This window comes from Accipiter gentilis, chromosome 6 (genome assembly GCF_929443795.1).
Source record: "Accipiter gentilis chromosome 6, bAccGen1.1, whole genome shotgun sequence".
In the NCBI taxonomy this organism is placed as follows: Eukaryota; Metazoa; Chordata; class Aves; order Accipitriformes; family Accipitridae; genus Astur; species Astur gentilis.
The window spans coordinates 12816343-12832822 of NC_064885.1; the positions used below are offsets into that span (position 1 = coordinate 12816343).

Here is a 16480-nt window from a genome sequence, read left to right on the forward strand (position 1 = left end):
GTATATTGGGGGGAGAGGGGGATAGAAGAGGCTGGGACGTTCCCAGACTAAGAAAGGAGGTTGGGGATAGTCATCCAGGAACAAGTTTCCTGTTGGATACAAGGAGACGAGATGGCATGTAGACCTCCCACCATGTCTGTCTCCCATGTCACCACCACTGATGTTGTGACTGGTGCCCAGTTGCCTTTCCCAGCACTGCTGGGATGCTGATTTCCGCAGCAGCCTTAGCGCTGTGCGGGGCAGGTGGCAGCAGTAACAGTAGTACCCGTGCTGGGTGTGCAGCAGGAGCCAGGATGGCACAGCCCACACCCAGGGTGTGATCAGGTCCTGTTCTGTCCCCTGGGGTAGGGTGGCAGCCACAGGCTCCTGTGGAGACACTCTGTGCAAGCTGCTGTGATGGCCGAGCGGTGAAGGCGTTGGACTTGAAATCCAATGGGGTTTCCCCGCGCAGGTTCAAATCCTGCTCACAGCGGGAGATTTTACTGGCAGCCCCTGCCCCCGTGTCCCCAGGAGAGACAGACAGACACAGACCTGTCACCCTGCATTATTCCCACCCTGGCCCTGATCTCCTAGGGACCCCTCACCTTTAGGAGAAGGCCAAGACCATGTTCAGTGGGGCAGCCCTGCACCTCTCCTTATCACAAGAAGAAAACCTGCAATAGCATGTCCACCCCACACAGCTGAGTCACCCTGCTCCCTACAGCCTGTCACCTTGCTCCCTATAGCCCATCACCCTGCTCCCTATAGCCCGACACCCTCCTTCCTACAGCCCATCACAGGCTCCTGGCTGCCCTCCACTCCACCTGCGGTATTTTTCTGCTGGGCGGTGCAGCCCGATGGCATTGGGGGACAGGAGGCTGCTGCTACCCTCCCAAAAAATTCATCCGACCCTGACCCAGCACCATGCACTGGGTGTGGGAGCTCCTGAACCCCATGCTGAACCCCAGCAACTGCTCGAGGGCAGTGCAGCCACCCAGGAAAAGGCTGGGACCTGCGGTGGCTGCAGGAACCCCCTTCCCTGGCTGGGAATCGAACCCAGGCTGCAGCAGTGAGAGTGCCGAACCGTGACCACTAGACCACCAGGGATGAGTTGGTGATGGTGATGGACCTGTTGGTGGCCACCAACCAAGCCTTGAAGGGACAGGGCCACTTGGGCCCCACAGCCCAAGGAGAGGACCAGACGGGATAGATGCCACAGCCTTTCTGGGGGACTTTGCAGGGATGCCTGCTCCTTTCTGAGAGCTGTGACACTGGGAAGACCCTCTGTGCAAGTGGACCTCTTCTTTGCCAAGCCTGGGAAGCAGGAGATGGCTGTGCTGGGTCTCTGATCATTGTCAAAGGCAGGTTTGGGGAAGGCAATGATGGCCAATGGCTCAAGAAAAGACTTAGCAGTCCCCTGGGGCTTCACCAGGGAGGTTCAGTCCTGCTGATGGTGGAGCATGGACCCCATATGTGCTGTTATACATTGCCAGGCTCGTGTGACACACATCACACTGGGCACAGGCGATCCAGCTTCATGGACGCAACAACCCTGACTCCCAGTGCACGAGCCAGAGTTTCCCTGTAGTCTCATCAGGAGAAGCAGAACAGTGTAGGTGCAGGCTGATTGTTACCAGCAGAGTTCCAGTGAAACAGGAGTTCCAGTGAAACAGGAATTCCAGTGAAACAGGGGTCTGAGCCCTTGTGCCGGCAGAGGGAGTGTGTCTGGAGTCCCCATTCCTACTGGTTTTAGAGTAACATTTGCATCTTTTTTTCCTAGGGGAAAACAGCCTCTTGGGGCCATCTTTTGAGACTTCATCTGGAGCTGCAAAGAGTAGGTGATCCTGGTTTCCAGAAAGTCCTTCTGAGGGAGCAGAGACTTTTGCCTTTTGCCTCCTTGCAGAAGTCACAGGCAGCAGCAATGTGCTGGCATTGCCCAAGCATCCTGCAGCAGTGATGCTTGTGATTCCCCCTACCCTTGTCCTGCATGCCACACATAGCCTCTTTCCTTGGCCCCATACATTTCACTTAAGGAAGAAAAAAACATTTGAAAAGAGGCCAAGTCAGGCTGGGGCAAAACCAAAAGCAGACTTTTCCCCCACCAGCTGCACTCACCTCCTAGAAAAGAGGCTTTCTGCTGAATAGGAAGATGGAGAGGGGCTTGAAATGTGTCGTCCTCCCCAGATGTTGCTACCAGCGTGGGCAGCAGGACGGGATGCTGCAGAGCCTGGACCCCTGCCCAGGGCACAGAGCCCTGTCACCTGTCCCTGCAGCACCCAGCGCAGCAGGGTTCGGACCCGCGGGGAATGAGCACTGACCCCAGAGGATGACACCCGGGGGGTGCCCGGTGCTGGCAGGAGCCCTGCCTGCCCCAGGCTGTGTGCGGGGAGGAGAGCCCCACGCGTGCGCTTGGGCAGGCAGGAGGGAGCACTGCAGGGCTTCTCGGGAGATGGATGGACGAGCCGTCGCTGAGGAGATGAATGAAAGGGCTCCGGGAACATTTCCCGCAGAAGACGGCAGAGGGCCCGGTGCTCCTTGGATGCTGGTGTGTGGTTGGGAAGGGAAGTAAATCGACAGAGAGTTAATCTCTCTGACTTGCAGGCGTCAGTGCACACAGAGTAGCTAAACCTCCTCGAGGTTCACCTTGTCCCATGCAGCTCCCTAAAATGGCCCGTGCAACTCCCCTCTCCATCTGAGGCCAAACCCCAGCATGGTCCCCATAGTCCCCCCTGCAGCCCTTCATGGTCTGGGCTCACAGTGGCACATCGGGCATCCAGCTCCCCTTTCTCCATGATGCCCCCCCCCCCCCCGATCTCTGCCCAGGTTTCTCTGCAATGCCTGGTGGATCCCAGGCGCTGGCCGCTGCCTTTGCCCCCACCTTTCCCCAAGGAGCTGCATTGCAGAGAGCAAGAGGGCAAAGGGAGGCGGTGGGGAGCTTTGGAGGAGTGCAGAGTAGGATGAGAGCAGGGAGGAGTGTCACCCTCCCGCAAAAGCTGACCTGGAGCAAGGATGGAGCCAGGATGAATGGTCTGGCACCTTTCCAACGCTCCGGCATTTCTCCAACGCTCTGGCATCTCTGCCGTGATGGTCAGGGCTACGGGATACACCTCCAAAAACCTGCACGGGGCCAGGTGAGGGGCAAGGCTGGGCTGTGCAATGGTCAGATGGGATTGTGCCATCCCTCGGGCATGTCGGGTGGGGGGAAGAGGGAGCTGGGCTGGGCTGAGGCGCAGGCACCCTGCGCTTTCTGAAAGATATGCAGATGTCATGGTTTTGGTTGCCTCTACAAGCTGTAACGGAGCGTGAGCCCTGGCAGCCTTGCGGTTGGGGGAGCGTCAGTATCACTCTGTGGTTTCTTAGATCTCTATCTGGACCTGTCAGATATTTTGTCATAGTCCTTCCTCTGCCAGCAGATCTGAGCACACCAAAACAGGTTCACTTGCGTGTCCCATAGCCCAACAGTCCGTCTGTGATGGCAGAGGAAGGGGAGATGAGTAACTCCCACCCCACCAAATGCAACAAGGAAGCGATGCAGCCCAGAAGCTACATGTTGAAGCCAAGGAGTGTGCAGGTGCATGTGGTGAGGCAGGTGGTGGGGATGTAAAAACTTACTTTATACAGGCACTGCTCCTTCGAAAGAGAAGTCCCAGCCCCAGGAACAGCCTTAGGGCAGCAGGGACAGGTCAAGGCTCAGTACAAAATGCAATTGTTAGTGTAGCGAGGACACAAGGCTGAGATACGTTGCCTTGCTTTGCAACCCTACGTGGATCTGGGGCATGAGCAATACATACATAAATTAGCCAGAACAACATGCTAATTGCAATACTGAAGGACATGTAATACAGGAGTAGCAATAAATAATCCCCCTCTCCATCCCTGAGAGTGGGATGACCCTTGGCAAATTCCAGCTGAGATTTTGTCCCTTGCAAAACCTGACTACCTGCTAGCATGTTGCTGTGCTGCCCCAAAATGCTACCACCGCATGTTTGTGACAACCTTGTTGTGTCAGTCACTTGGTTCAGCTCCAGGTCCTTCACATGCTTTTGAAGGCAGGAGTCCTCGGGGTCCCAGGACACAACCACTCCCAGCACCGTGAGGATGTCTCCTCAGAGGATGAGTTGGGAAAGCCATGGACTCTTGCAGCACTGGTCCCCACCTGTGGGGACATTGTGGTGAAGGGGACACTGTGGGAGGCAGCCCCAATACACCAAGACACAAGGAGGTCTCCAGGTGGGGGAAGAGAGCAGCACTGCCCTGTGGTCCCTGCTGCATTACTGGGGCCGCGGGGCAGTGAGGAAATCCCGGGGAGATGAGCTCATGGTGCCTCATGAATGGCAGTTGTCACTGGGAGCTGGGTGTGAAAATACCCAGAGAAACCACAGGCTGTGAGCTGGTAAAGTCGATGTCTGTTGCAGAGAAGAGAGAGGTGGAAAAAGGGGAAATGCTTCCTGGGGAGCCCATTGCTTAGTGGCAAGGGCAGTGCTGGGGGGCTCTGGGCAGAGCACATCATAGGCCCTGTGACTGTGAGTGTGCACAAGGGGCGGGGGTACATGCTTGCACGAGAGCTGGTTCCCCTCCACTCCCTGGGCAGGGGAACCTCCTGCTCTGCCTTCTGCATCCCACCTTGTACCAAACCCACGCTGGCACTTGTGTTTGCCCTGTGTCTCTGGGAGAAGACAGTGTTTGTAGAGTCAGATCATCGAGTCGGGCTTCCCAGGCAAGCACTCCCCTTACTGACTGATGCTGGGGTGTGTTACGATGGGTTTGAAGGTCCTGAGCTCCATACTGGAAGCACAGCATGGAGGATTTTGTGTTCTATGGTGCCAAGACTGCACTTTTTATGGTGCCGAGATCTACAACCAGTCTCCAGGGTGCCAGCCATCCTTGCTGCCTGCACAGGCAGCAGAGCTCAGAGCGTGCCTGCTGCCCATGCTGCCTGCACTGCCCCCCTGCATCCACCCTGTGCATGTCCCAGACCCACTACGGGAGCAAGAACTCCCTCGCTGGACCTGCACTGTCCCTGAGCCATTCTGAGGATCTAAGCACCTTTGTCCTCAAGGTCTGGGTCCTTGAAAAGGACCTTCAGGGAGGAAGCTGGGATGAGGTTGATGAGTGCTGCTGGCATGTTGGTGAATCTAAGTGTGAACCTGCTGTTCAAGGTTGGTTTCATATCCTGTCTTGGTCAATATAGCCCTCGTGGATGACAGTTTGCTCAAAGTTACCTCACCTCACAAAAGCTATTCTGGTATTTCCTAGACCTACTGTTTCCTTTTTTCAGCATTTCTGAGGCAAAGGTGCTGTGACATCAGCTCTGTTACACTATGGAAACTCCAAGTGTTTGTCTTGAAATCTAACTGATGGGGCTGGCCACCATCCCTATAAAAAGCAAGGACCGAGCAAGCACCTCGCATCAGACACAGGAAGAGTCTGCTCTGCCTCTCCCTTGCAGCTCATCTCTGTCCATAATGAACGCCTCTGCAGTGTGCCTCTCCATCATCCTTGTTGGTCTCCTCTTTTCTCAGGCCTCTCCTGCTCCAAGTGAGTACAGCATCTCTCTGCTCCCTTGGGGTGGATTTTTGCTCTGAATGGCAGTGAATTTGAAGCAGAACTGGAAAATGTTAGCTGCAAAGGTTGGAAACCTGTGTGAATAGCTTCTGCTTTCTTGGGTCTGCTCTTCCTTTCTCGCATCCTTTTATCTTCGGGATGAATTTTACCAGTAAGTATCAAAGTTTTCAGCTTTCGTCTCCCCTGATTTTGTTGCTGGGCTTTAGGAGTGGTTCCAGGGTGACTGAAAGTATTTTTATCATTGGAAGTGAGTGCAAAACATTTAACAAGCAATCCTAGCAATGACTAATTAAGCTTTGGTGTTCACAGCAATTTCTTGCTGACTTTCTGAGGAAGGAGGAAGAGAAGAGGGCACCACAGCTGATTAAGGGGATGGTTGCCCATGCTCTTGGCTGGGGAATGTGCAGTTTATTGAGTAATAGACTCATGCTGGCTTTCTTGATCTCTTCCAGTTGGGGCTGACACAACTGTGTGCTGCTTCAGCTACACCTTACGAAAGCTGCCCCAGAGTCACGTGAAGGATTATTTCTACACTAGCAGCAAGTGCTCACAGCCAGCAGTTGTGTAAGTACTGGCTCCTTCTCTGGGCTCTTAGGAAAGGCTCTGCCAGCCTTTGGGCTCTTTGCTTCACATCCAATGGGGCCGAGAGCATGGTGGTGTGAGGAACCATACCTGCAGTAAGGGAATGGGGCAGCCACCATGGGTCACATGTGCAACACATGAGCACTCATCCTCCTCAGCTGAGAAATAAGTGGTCTCCTTGAACCATCTCGGTGCTGGGAATAAGGTGTGAGAAGGAGGTCCCTGTGTAGCCAACAGGACTTCCCAGTGGTGATGAGCCCAATGCACATAATGTACCACCTGCAAGTCTTGCACCTGATATGCCAGTTGCCCACGCACTGCATCCAGGCTCACCTCTGCACTGAATATGGCCAGGAACATCTGAGCATGGGGGGTGGCTCTCCCAGGGGACCCTGATCTCTCCCTCCCCTCTGGGTTTTAGCAGGCTCTGCAGCCCCCTGATGCTTGGGGGTTTGTGGGATGGGAGCCTGGAAGGGACATGATTCCCTTGGGAGCTAGCTCTGATCACAGGGCAGGTCGACATGTGCCTGGGGAGTGACACAAGGCCCTCATGCCCCTTTCCCCATCTGGGGCTGTAACACCTCCCCACCTCCCTTGACAGGTTCATCACCAGGAAGGACCGTGAGGTCTGTGCTAACCCTGATGCCAGGTGGGTGAAGGAATATGTGAACACCCTGGAGCTGCAGTGAGCACTGGGAGCTGAGAGGTCTATGCCCTGGAGAAGTCCTGCAAGACCATCCAGCAGAGTCTTGGCACAGACCTAGAAACTCTGCTGCTGAGCACCAGGACCTGCTGAGCCACCTTGGGACCCCTGAAGTTCCTTTTGTCTTGTAAAGATGTCATTTATCCATGATAATTTAGCCACCCTTATGGGCAGCTGTGATGCTGGGGACCTCCTGGCCTTGCAGACCTGTTTTGGCATAGCCTGCTGTGTGACATGTGGCTAAACTGTCCCCTCCTTGTGCCTCCGCTGCTAGAATGGGAGGGGGATTTTATCCCCACAGCTATTTGTGGGAAGTGGTCTGTCGAAATTAGGTATGAGTGCTGTCATGTAAACCTAGGCTGACTTCCCAGTCAGCTGGCTGAATTTTGCCATGGTACAGTGGATGCTGAGAGTAAGATCTGTCTCCTTAATGGAGCAAGTGGTATGCTGGTTACTTGCGGGATGCTCATTGTAGAACCACATTGTTCAGCCTTGTTCTCAAAACGCTGTCTTTTGCTGGTGCCAAAGAATAAAGATTTTCTCCCTCTGTGTCAGCTCTGGAAGAGGTTGTTTCCCTCCTGCCTAGAAAAATGGGGCCGATAGGAACCCACAACAACCATTTTGGGAGAGGGAGGGGAAGAACCCCAACTTCCCAACTGGAAATACCTCAGAGTCCTTAGCCCTAAAAACCTCCCCTTCTGCATTGCCTCCCTGGTCCCAGCACCGCAGCAGCAGCCCCATCACGACTCCAGCACCTCCCAGGGCTGTTTCCTCCCAGCCTCTGTGCTGCTGCAGAGCCAGACCTTTCCCCCAGCCCTCTCCCCCATCATATCAGTAGCCAAGGCCAGGAGCTGGTAGAGCTGGACCCACTGGATTTGCCACTGTGGTTTTGGCAAAGGGGTGTCTGGAAATCACAAGGTGGGGACCTGCCCCATCCATGAGGCCAGGGTCAGCAAAGGGCCTTTGCAGCTCTGGTGGACCCGCTTTGCCAGGCTGAGCTGGCAGAGCATCCTCCCAGTGAGAGCAGGCAGTGGACAGAGTCCTGACATGTCTGTGCACCAGGAGCTGGTGCCACAACCTGAACTGACCTTGGCCCTGCATCCTGCCAGGGCACCTGCCTGCATGCTGCTCAGGTGCTGAGGGGTGGAGGGTCCCAGCAATGGAGCCGGGCCTAGGTATGGAGGGGGTCCCAAATTCTTGGTAATGGAACACAAGGTCCAGGCAGAAGAGGGTGGCTCTCCCTGGGGATGGGCACGAAAGGTGTAAGTGAGTGGATGTGGGCGCTGAGGGTTGGGTGCAGGGCACCCTGGGGTACAGGGGGCAGCAGGGCATCAAGGAGATGAGGCAGGGAGCTGGGAGACTGTGAGCAGAGGACAGAGGCAGAGGAGAGAGAGGGAGGATGCAGCAGAGGAAGGGATCCCAGTGCTTGGGAATGGGATAGGAAAAGCCCTGTTGGGTGAGTGGGATTTACAAGCTTGGGGGCTGGGGCCCAGGGATGCTTCCCCAGAGCCCACCCTGACGGCAGCCTTGCAGAGTGAACAAAGACCTGGCAGGAGGAAATGGGGATCAATGTGCTCCTCAGGGTGCCAGGGCCCAGCTGCATCCCGAACTGGGGCTCACAGTAGACTCATGGCTGTGTCCCCACACCTTGCCCTGCACATCCAGGAGTCTGGGCTGTGGAGAGCAGGGTTTGGGGGTCCCAAAAGGACCACTGTACTGGGGGTAGGTGGGAAGGTGTATCAGAGAGGAGATCCATCAATGTCCAAGCTCAGCGATGGAGACAGGCATTATGAACAGAAGGCTTTATTCCTTAAAGACAATGTGAAACCATGTCTACAGAATAAGGGTGAAAATTGCTAATTAACAGCACTCCTGAAATGCCCCTTCCCTCAAGGTAGAAAAGGGAAGAGTAGCCCCAGAGCAGCTCTCAAAGGAGCCCAAATGCTATGCAGGCTGGGCACGTAACTCAGCAGGAGGGGAGAGGTACAAGCTTCTGTTCTGCACCCCTGCAAAGCAGCTCTGACACAGCCCACTGTAGTAGGAGGCAAGGGGGACCCTGGGACACAGCCCAGCAGTGGAGGGAAGCAAGGAAGGGATATAAAATCAGCCAGGTCTTCCTGAACATGAGAATAAACAAACAGTGCTCATGTTGTTTTGCTTTCATACAGTGGCTTCTTGAGCACTTCACAGAAAGCTTTTAAGCATTGCTATCCCTCACTTACAGATGGGAAACTGAGGCACGAGCTTGCCTTTGCAGAGTCAGGCTGGGTAAGGTGGGCTGATGGGGCCAGCACTCGCCATTGGGGCCACAGGTCCCACTTCCCAGCCCACAGGACTTGTCACAAGCAGTCCACAACACAGAAATCATTCCTTTGCAAGAGGAGAGGAAGAAGCTGGGGCTGGGCTGGGCTCCCAGGGGCCAGAGCTGGAGCACTGGGGGACCAGGCGGGGGTGGCCATGTCAGTGTGTCCCCCAAAAGTTCAGAAATGTCTTCACTCAGATGGCATCAGGGTCTGTGCAGGTCTGGTGTTTCTTCCTGTTGGTAAAGCTGGGAAGTGGGGAGGACCAGGAAACCTTTTTGGTGGGGAAGGGGTGCACCACCATAGAGCTGCACTGAGTCGCACCAGGGCTGGGGAATGTCATTTTCATGACCGTTGTCTGGTGTGGAGACAGCCAGCCAAGGGGAGGTGCTGAGAAACCAGAGGAGGTCCCTGGGCCAGACTCCTGGCCCTGCCTCAACTTGCTGCTTCTCCCACAGCAGAGAGAAGGCCAACAGACCACAGACCTAAGTGGCCACTGCAGAGTGTGTGGTTGGTGTCTCATGGGGCAGGCACCTTCTGGGTGTTTCCCTGCTGCCCACCAAACACCTCACTTGGGAGCACTTTCTCAGCCGTGCTGGGGCAGCTGCACCTCATGGGATACCAAAAACAACCGCTCATCCTCCCTCCACTGGGCTCATTCCAGCATCAGTGTGGGCAGGTCCTTCTGAGCCATCTCCTTGCAACTGGAAAGCATCTCTCCTTGCCAGGACTGAGTGATGGCCAATCCCAAATAACACCCCAACAAGTCGCACTCTTGGTCCCTTGGGAGGAAGATTTGTGGGGCTGAGCGAAAGGCTTCCTGCACAGGCAAGAGCCCATACCCATGCAACAGCTGGCTGCTGGTATCTGCTGGCGGTGTAGAAATAGTCCTTCACGTATTTCTTGTAAAGCTTCTGCCAAGTGCATGTAAAAGAGCACACAGCTGTGTCAGGGATGGCTGGAAGAGATTTGGGATGGATGGCTGAATCCATATGACCAGGAGGGGACATGGATGTGTTTGACCAGGGGAGAATAAGGACCAGGCCATGCTCCAGACCAAGGATTCAGAGCATGTCATGCCTGTTCCTCAGGCATTACTGGTCACCATCATGAGTCCTTCTTCCTCCAGCAGAGGAAATAACAACCCAAAGACAGAGATGGATTCACCTGGAGCAGAGCCAGACTGGGAGCAGAGGGCAACAACAAGGAGAGCAATAACGTTCAACCAGAGAGACCTTCATGTTCCCATCAGGAACTAAGCAGACATACAGACCATGTTTGTGCTTAGCACTGATCCATCCAGTCCCCACTTTCCACAGGGAAGCACCAGTGATGGGACGTATAAATGGGTGGGTTTAGGAGAAAGGTTTCTTGAGTGACATGGAGCTGCCAGAACATGGCCAGTGTAGGTTAGAAAGACAGAACTTAAAGATGCTGAGCCGTGAGGCCAAGTTCAAGCCATCATCTATCAAAGAGCTGCAGGGAGAGGCCGTGTCAGGATGTACATCCCTTAATAGAGCAGGTGCTTCAGCAACATTGTCTAGAAATAACGACAGCAGCACTCCTCATGTTGAGGAGAATGGCCGAGAGCAAGAGGAGGAGAGAACTGCCCTGCGGGGGCTGATGGAGGGGGCAGCTACAGAGTCAGGTTAGGAACAGGGGCCAGCAGGGACACAATGCAGCCTTCAGGTCTGAAGGTCTGCATGGCTCATCTCCCTTCCCAGCTGGCTTCTCCAGCTTCACTGGGAGAAAGGGGACAGCCACAGGGTTCACGCTCACAAAAAGACCAGAGAGAACCAGGATAACAGGTGCGTTGCCCATGGCATCATGAGGGTTTTCTGACCTTCTGGGTGCCTTCTGCCACAGCAGGCAGTGAAGGAAAAGCCTGTGGTTCATGGGGTCCAGAAAAGTCAACTTGCCAGGCCCCACAGGAGCAGCTGGCCTTGGCTTTTGTCCACTTCTGTAAGCACATGAGAAGTCTGATGGCTGAGCAATGGTCACCTTCCAGCAGGCAACTGGGGAGCTGAACTTTTCCCTTGCCTCTCCTCTAGACTCTCACTCCTTTGGCTCAGATCTGGCTGGTGAACCACTTGGCCTTCCGGAGTCCTGACTTGCATCTTGAGACTCAATACCTGGCTCTGTGCTTGTGCTCCATGTCGTGCACACAGTCTCATGGTGGAGCTCATCCCAACTCACCCCCCATTTTGCAGTGCAGATGTCCCTAAAGTGCTTGCAGAGCAAAGACACCTGCGGGAAAGGGAGTGTTGTGCTCTCAGAGTTGATGTGGATAAGAGTGTCGGGGCCAGGGACTGATCTATAGCCGAGACATCTCTTGCAAATTTCCGTGCAGCTGGCAAGGAAGGGCTGGTGCTGCCCCAGGCCTCAAGACAGGACCATCACGAGCAGCTGATACATTCCCTGGATTCAGCAGTTTCTTTCCCCACAGCAGCTATCCCAGCTTGTCTGAGTGTCCCCCCTGCCTGCCCTTTCCTGCCCAGAGCTGGCAGCAGGTGAGAGGCTGCAGGCAGGCTGCTCCCTGCACGTTTGACCCCTTGGGCTACGATTTCTCCTCTGCTCTTACAGCCCCCTACCGTGGTGTGGCTCCCCACCAGCCCCATCCCCATGGGCCAGCAGGGACAGCCAGGCAGTGCAGGCAGGCATGGGAGCCCCAGGCTGGTCTGCCACAGTCCCCACACAGAGGGACCTGCCCTCGTGGTGCCTGGATCATGCCAGGGGAGATGGGTCTGGGATAGCGGGCAGCAGGGCTCCTGGAGCAGGCTGGCTTGGCTGCTGCTTCTGGAGCTTCAGGAAGGAAATCGAAACCAGAAAGGCTGGAGAGGGAAATTCCCACATGTGCCTGGGCTTGCGGCCAGGGACTGTCCGGAGAAGAGCTAGCTGCAGTGTTGAGTCCTTCTGCCTCTCCAGCCTGTAACCTGCTCCCCAGTCCTGGGGCAAACCTCAGACCCCCGCCAGCCTTCCCTTTCACCACGACATCCATCCTCCATCCTCTTGCAGTGCACGGGGCCCCAGATCAGGGACTATATTGGGCTCCTGCAGTTCCTCTGCAGCACCAGACTTGGCTTCTCAGCACAAAAGGTGACTGAGTGAGGTGGGGAGGAGTCGAGATGCCCTCATCGGTAGACGAGACCCCCAGCACCCCCTTGCTGGGCTCCTCACCTGCCCACCCATGGGCAGCTGCTCCTGTCCATCCACCCCATCTTGTGGTGGCCACTCTCTGCTCCTGTGTTTCACAGCAGACTGGGGAAGCCCTGCTCAGGTTACAGCCCTCTGCAGATTTTTGTCTCTCTCCCACGATAGTAAGCCCTGGCCATAGAGTGGAACGAGATTTTTTGCAAACATGCTGACCCACCTTGTCCCTGCTTGGACCTGACCCTCTCTGCTAGGACCCTGCTGTGCCAGGGTAGCACGGGGACTCTGCCGGGGGTGAGCAAGAGCCTGTGCCTTTCCCAAAGCATCCTCCCAGCAAAGCGGTCAGGAGCCATCCCCATGGAGCTGGAGAGGAGCCCTCCACATGGACCCCATCACCAGCACTATCTCCTGGGACACAACATGGTGCCTTGCCCGGGTCTGCCCTCTGCTGGGATGCCAATCCTTGGGTGCCCCATGAGCCCTCCTGCCTGCAGCCAGCATTCCAGCTTGGAAAACACAAGACTAGAGGGAAATCACAAGACAATGCAGAGGTGCTTTCCCAGCCTCAGGGTTGCCAAGTCTGATCTATAGCTGCAGAAAAAAGTGGAACAATAAGAGAAAGGCTTTTTTTGCATTAGGAAGAAGAAATACCATCAGGAACAGGATGGCTGCAAGGCCAAGCCAGCTCTGGGTAACTGTGCTATTGGGAACATTTCTTCTAGTGTGCAGAAGCAGAGGAGTGCTGAGCACGGTTGCAATGGGCCAGCTGTGCCCAGAACTGTGCTTTTACCCTTGGGACCTGCTCCCTCCCATTCATATTCCCATGCAAAGGCACATCCTGGGAATGACTGCAGTAGGTTTGCTGGTGGCTGTTTTACCCCTGCAGCATAGCTGAACCCTTCCCTTTGTTTTACAGGTGGGAAAGTGAGGAACAACCCCCATTGGGGTGGTCAGAAACAAAGCTGGGATCCCTGCCCCTCTCCAGGCAGCACTGTTGGGCTTGGGAAGACCCAGCTGCACGTGGGGGCCGGCAGGCAGAGACGTGGTGATGTCTCGGAGGAACAGATATGTATGAGCAGGGACACCGCGGGGCCGCTGACAGTGTGCGTGTGGGTGCCTGTGGGAAACACTGCTGCTTAGCTGACAGAAATGACTAGCAGGTGTGGGTATGGACAGGGAATTGGCCCTGCTCTGCACCCCAGCACCCTCGGCAGGAGGGCAGACGAGCAGCTCATGAGCCCCGGGTACCTGCCAGCTCCCAGGGCAGCCCCTGCACCGCAGCAGCTCCATGCCCTCTGCTTCCTCACATCTGACCATGAGCCGCTCTCCCTGCTGCACCCCACAAAGCCTCTGGCAGGATTTTACCCCTTACAGCAATGTGTCCCATCATCACCCCATTGCACACACAGCATGCCCAGGGACCAGTTTGGGGTGCAGTCTGTGGGGCTGGGAGTGGCAAGCAAGTATATAGGACATGCCTGGGGTGTAAAAGGCCCATATGTATGTGCAAACATGTCTAATTCTGTAGAGGATGTGGGCGGCAGGGGTGTATGTGGTGGGGGAATGAGATGTCAGAAGATATTCATATGTCTGCAGTATGGAAACTTTATGGTTTTGCCTCAACCCATTCCCCATCATCATATGCCATATAGGCTGTGCAGATAGGCTTAGGGTGAAGTTCTGTCTCTGTGCTGGTGAACACCACATAGAGGCACATAAAGGGAAAAAACCAGAGGTTTTGTCCAAATCCTTTATTCTCCAGAATCATGATTTCACCCACGTAAGCCAGGGCCACCCATCATCCAATGCTGAGACTCTAAGCCACCCTCCCATAAATACCCTCCCTGCCACCCTCCCATAAATAGCATTATTATCCACAGAAGAAAGTACTGCCTATACCATATGACAATTTCTTAAATAATTTAAAATAATGTAAGAACAATAGAGGTACAGTCCCATGAGCCTCCCCAGGCCACAGGCAGAGGTGTCAGGGCAGAGGGATGAGGTCGCAGACTGGTCCATGCAAGCTGAGGGCAAGCAGTAGCACCCCAACACAAGGTGTCTCGTGGTGTCCTTCCAGCAGTCCCTTGGAGCTGCCTGCAGATGACATGGGCTTGTGCAGCTCCTGTTGCCCCAGTGTCCTGCTCCATTGCAGGAGCTCAGGACAACGCGACTTGTGTGTGACAGCAGTTACATTTGCCATCTTGCTTTTCTCAGTTCTGCTTCAAATTTTGCAGGTAATTTTGAACCCAGGTGTCACTGGGATTGGCACAGACCTGGCGCCCTTTCTTTGTGATGAATCTGTGGAACAGGAATGACATATTAGACCTGTGCTCAGACCTGCATCCCAGGAGAGCCTGCATCCCAGCTTTGGGGCATTGCAAGAGGTTCTCCCCTGTGCCCTAAGCTGATGCTGTGATTTCCCCCACTCCCATCCCTTTTCCCACACTGCTTCCTCAGCTCCTGCAGGAGCATCCCTGGGCGTCCCCACAAGAGCACCTCTGGCAGTCCCTGTTCAAGCCCCTTTCCCTTGGGGTTCTCCTCATCCTGCTCTGTTCCCACAGACCCCCATCCCCACGACTACCCCGCAGAGCTGGTCACTCACACGCGCACACCGCACAGCAGCTGTCCGCACACTGCCCCAGCTTGTCTGCACGCAGGAGTCAGGGCTGGTACTTACACGATGGCTGGCAGGGTGCAAGTGGTGCTGGTGCTGTAATAACGCAGGATGAGCCTCTGCGGGAGTTTGTGGTGTGTGTAAGAGAAGCAGCAGATTCGGAAGTCGGATCCAGCTGGAAGAGGCAAGGAGAGACAATGCAAGCGTGTGCTGGGCTGTGCGTTGGGAGAAGCCAGCCCATCAGCTCAGGGAGCCATGCTGGTGGGGAAGGGAGTGAGGAATAAGAGAATAATTAAGTTTGAAATGGACGTTAGGGATCATCTGGTCCAATGCCAGGAACAGTATTGTCAGATGCTGGGGGAAATTCTCCCCCAGTCACTGCTCAGAGCTTTGTTTCCCCACCTCCCCCAGCCCCAGGGCAGAGACTGAAGTCCATAAACTATAACCAGGAATAAGTACTCTGAGCCCAGGGTGGCTGGACGGGTGGACAGATGATGGTTGGATGGATGGATGGATGGATGGATGATTTTCTAATTCTGGGGTTCCTACATGTAGCTGATCTCAGTGCAGAGTGGTGAGTGGTACAAATGCTGAAAAATTCCCAGTAATCTGCCAGGGGAGCTCAATGGAGAAATGATAATGAAGGCTTAGATCTGTTCTTCCTTCACAAATGAAAAAGCAGGACTCACCTGGGCCAGAGAAAGTTTGGGAGCAAGAGGCTGCAATGAGGAGAAGAGCAAAAACAGCTGCAGAGACCTTCATCTTCCCGTAGGGTGAGGGCAGTCGGAGCAGGACTAGAAGCTCTGGCAGATGCAGCTCAGACTGCAGCAGCTGGATTCAACTCCCTTTTAATAGGGAGTTCTGGAGGCAGCCGGGAGAAGCCCAAGTGGAAATTCCAGAATGATGACAGAGGATGTCACGAAAGTGAAACAGCCAAAGGGAATTAGGGAAAAAAAAAAAGAGAAGTCAGAAAGGCTGGGATTTTGTTCACACTGGAGCCAAGTATGTTGAGCTCTGACTCAGTGCTCATTTTCGATTTCATCAAATCAAAAGGAAACTAAAATGTGCCAAGTGGCATGGCCACAAAGAGAACTACTTATCTGAACTGCAGGAAGGATTTTCCCTGTGAGTCTGTACAGCAAAAGACACAATGTTTGCCTAAGATTATGCAACTCTGGGAAAAAAATAAAACAAAGCACGCTCGTGCTGTTATGTGTCAGGTATTTATCAAAGGTTGCTAACTACAGCACATGGAGTTGAGGGGTGGCTGGACTGCAGGCTCTGTGCTACCCAAAGCGCTCTGCCCCCACCAGTCCTGTAGTGTTTGGCTTGACGTGGACCAGCAAGGAACTGAGGCTGGAAGTACCCCTGGAGTTCGTCCAGTCCAGCCCCTGCTCAAAGCAGGGTCAGCTGGGAAGGCTGACCAGGACTGTGTCCAGATGGGCTTTGAATATCTCCAGGGATGGAGACTCCACAACCTCTCTGGGCAACCTGTTTCAGTGTTCGTAATAAAGTTTTATCTGGTGTTTAAATAGATTTTCCCATTGCCTCTTGTCCTGTCACTGGCCACCACTGAGAAGAGTC

At 54.7% G+C, this 16480-nt stretch overlaps 2 protein-coding genes and 2 non-coding genes across 4 annotated transcripts; 2 read left to right on the forward strand and 2 right to left on the reverse strand.

Annotated features, from left to right (window-relative positions):
* The first annotated feature begins 390 nt into the window (after positions 1-390).
* On the forward strand, positions 391-472 carry TRNAS-UGA (transfer RNA serine (anticodon UGA)). Its single transcript has one exon. It is a non-coding gene; the product is annotated as a tRNA-Ser (tRNA).
* A 542-nt stretch (positions 473-1014) lies between these two features.
* Positions 1015-1086, reverse strand: TRNAE-CUC (transfer RNA glutamic acid (anticodon CUC)). The gene has a single exon. It is a non-coding gene; the product is annotated as a tRNA-Glu (tRNA).
* Positions 1087-5387: 4301 nt separating this feature from the next.
* Positions 5388-7364, forward strand: LOC126039775 (C-C motif chemokine 5-like). The gene is made up of 3 exons (XM_049803400.1): positions 5388-5517; positions 5997-6108; positions 6728-7364. Exons 1-3 carry the CDS (start codon positions 5445-5447, stop codon positions 6813-6815), a joined length of 273 nt encoding a protein of 90 aa, XP_049659357.1. The 5' UTR covers positions 5388-5444; the 3' UTR covers positions 6816-7364.
* A 6775-nt stretch (positions 7365-14139) lies between these two features.
* Positions 14140-15704, reverse strand: LOC126039776 (C-C motif chemokine 4-like). The gene is made up of 3 exons (XM_049803401.1): positions 15586-15704; positions 14960-15071; positions 14140-14580 (listed from the first exon to the last, which is right to left on the reverse strand). Exons 1-3 carry the CDS (start codon positions 15656-15658, stop codon positions 14493-14495), a joined length of 273 nt encoding a protein of 90 aa, XP_049659358.1. The 5' UTR covers positions 15659-15704; the 3' UTR covers positions 14140-14492.
* Positions 15705-16480: the final 776 nt, after the last annotated feature.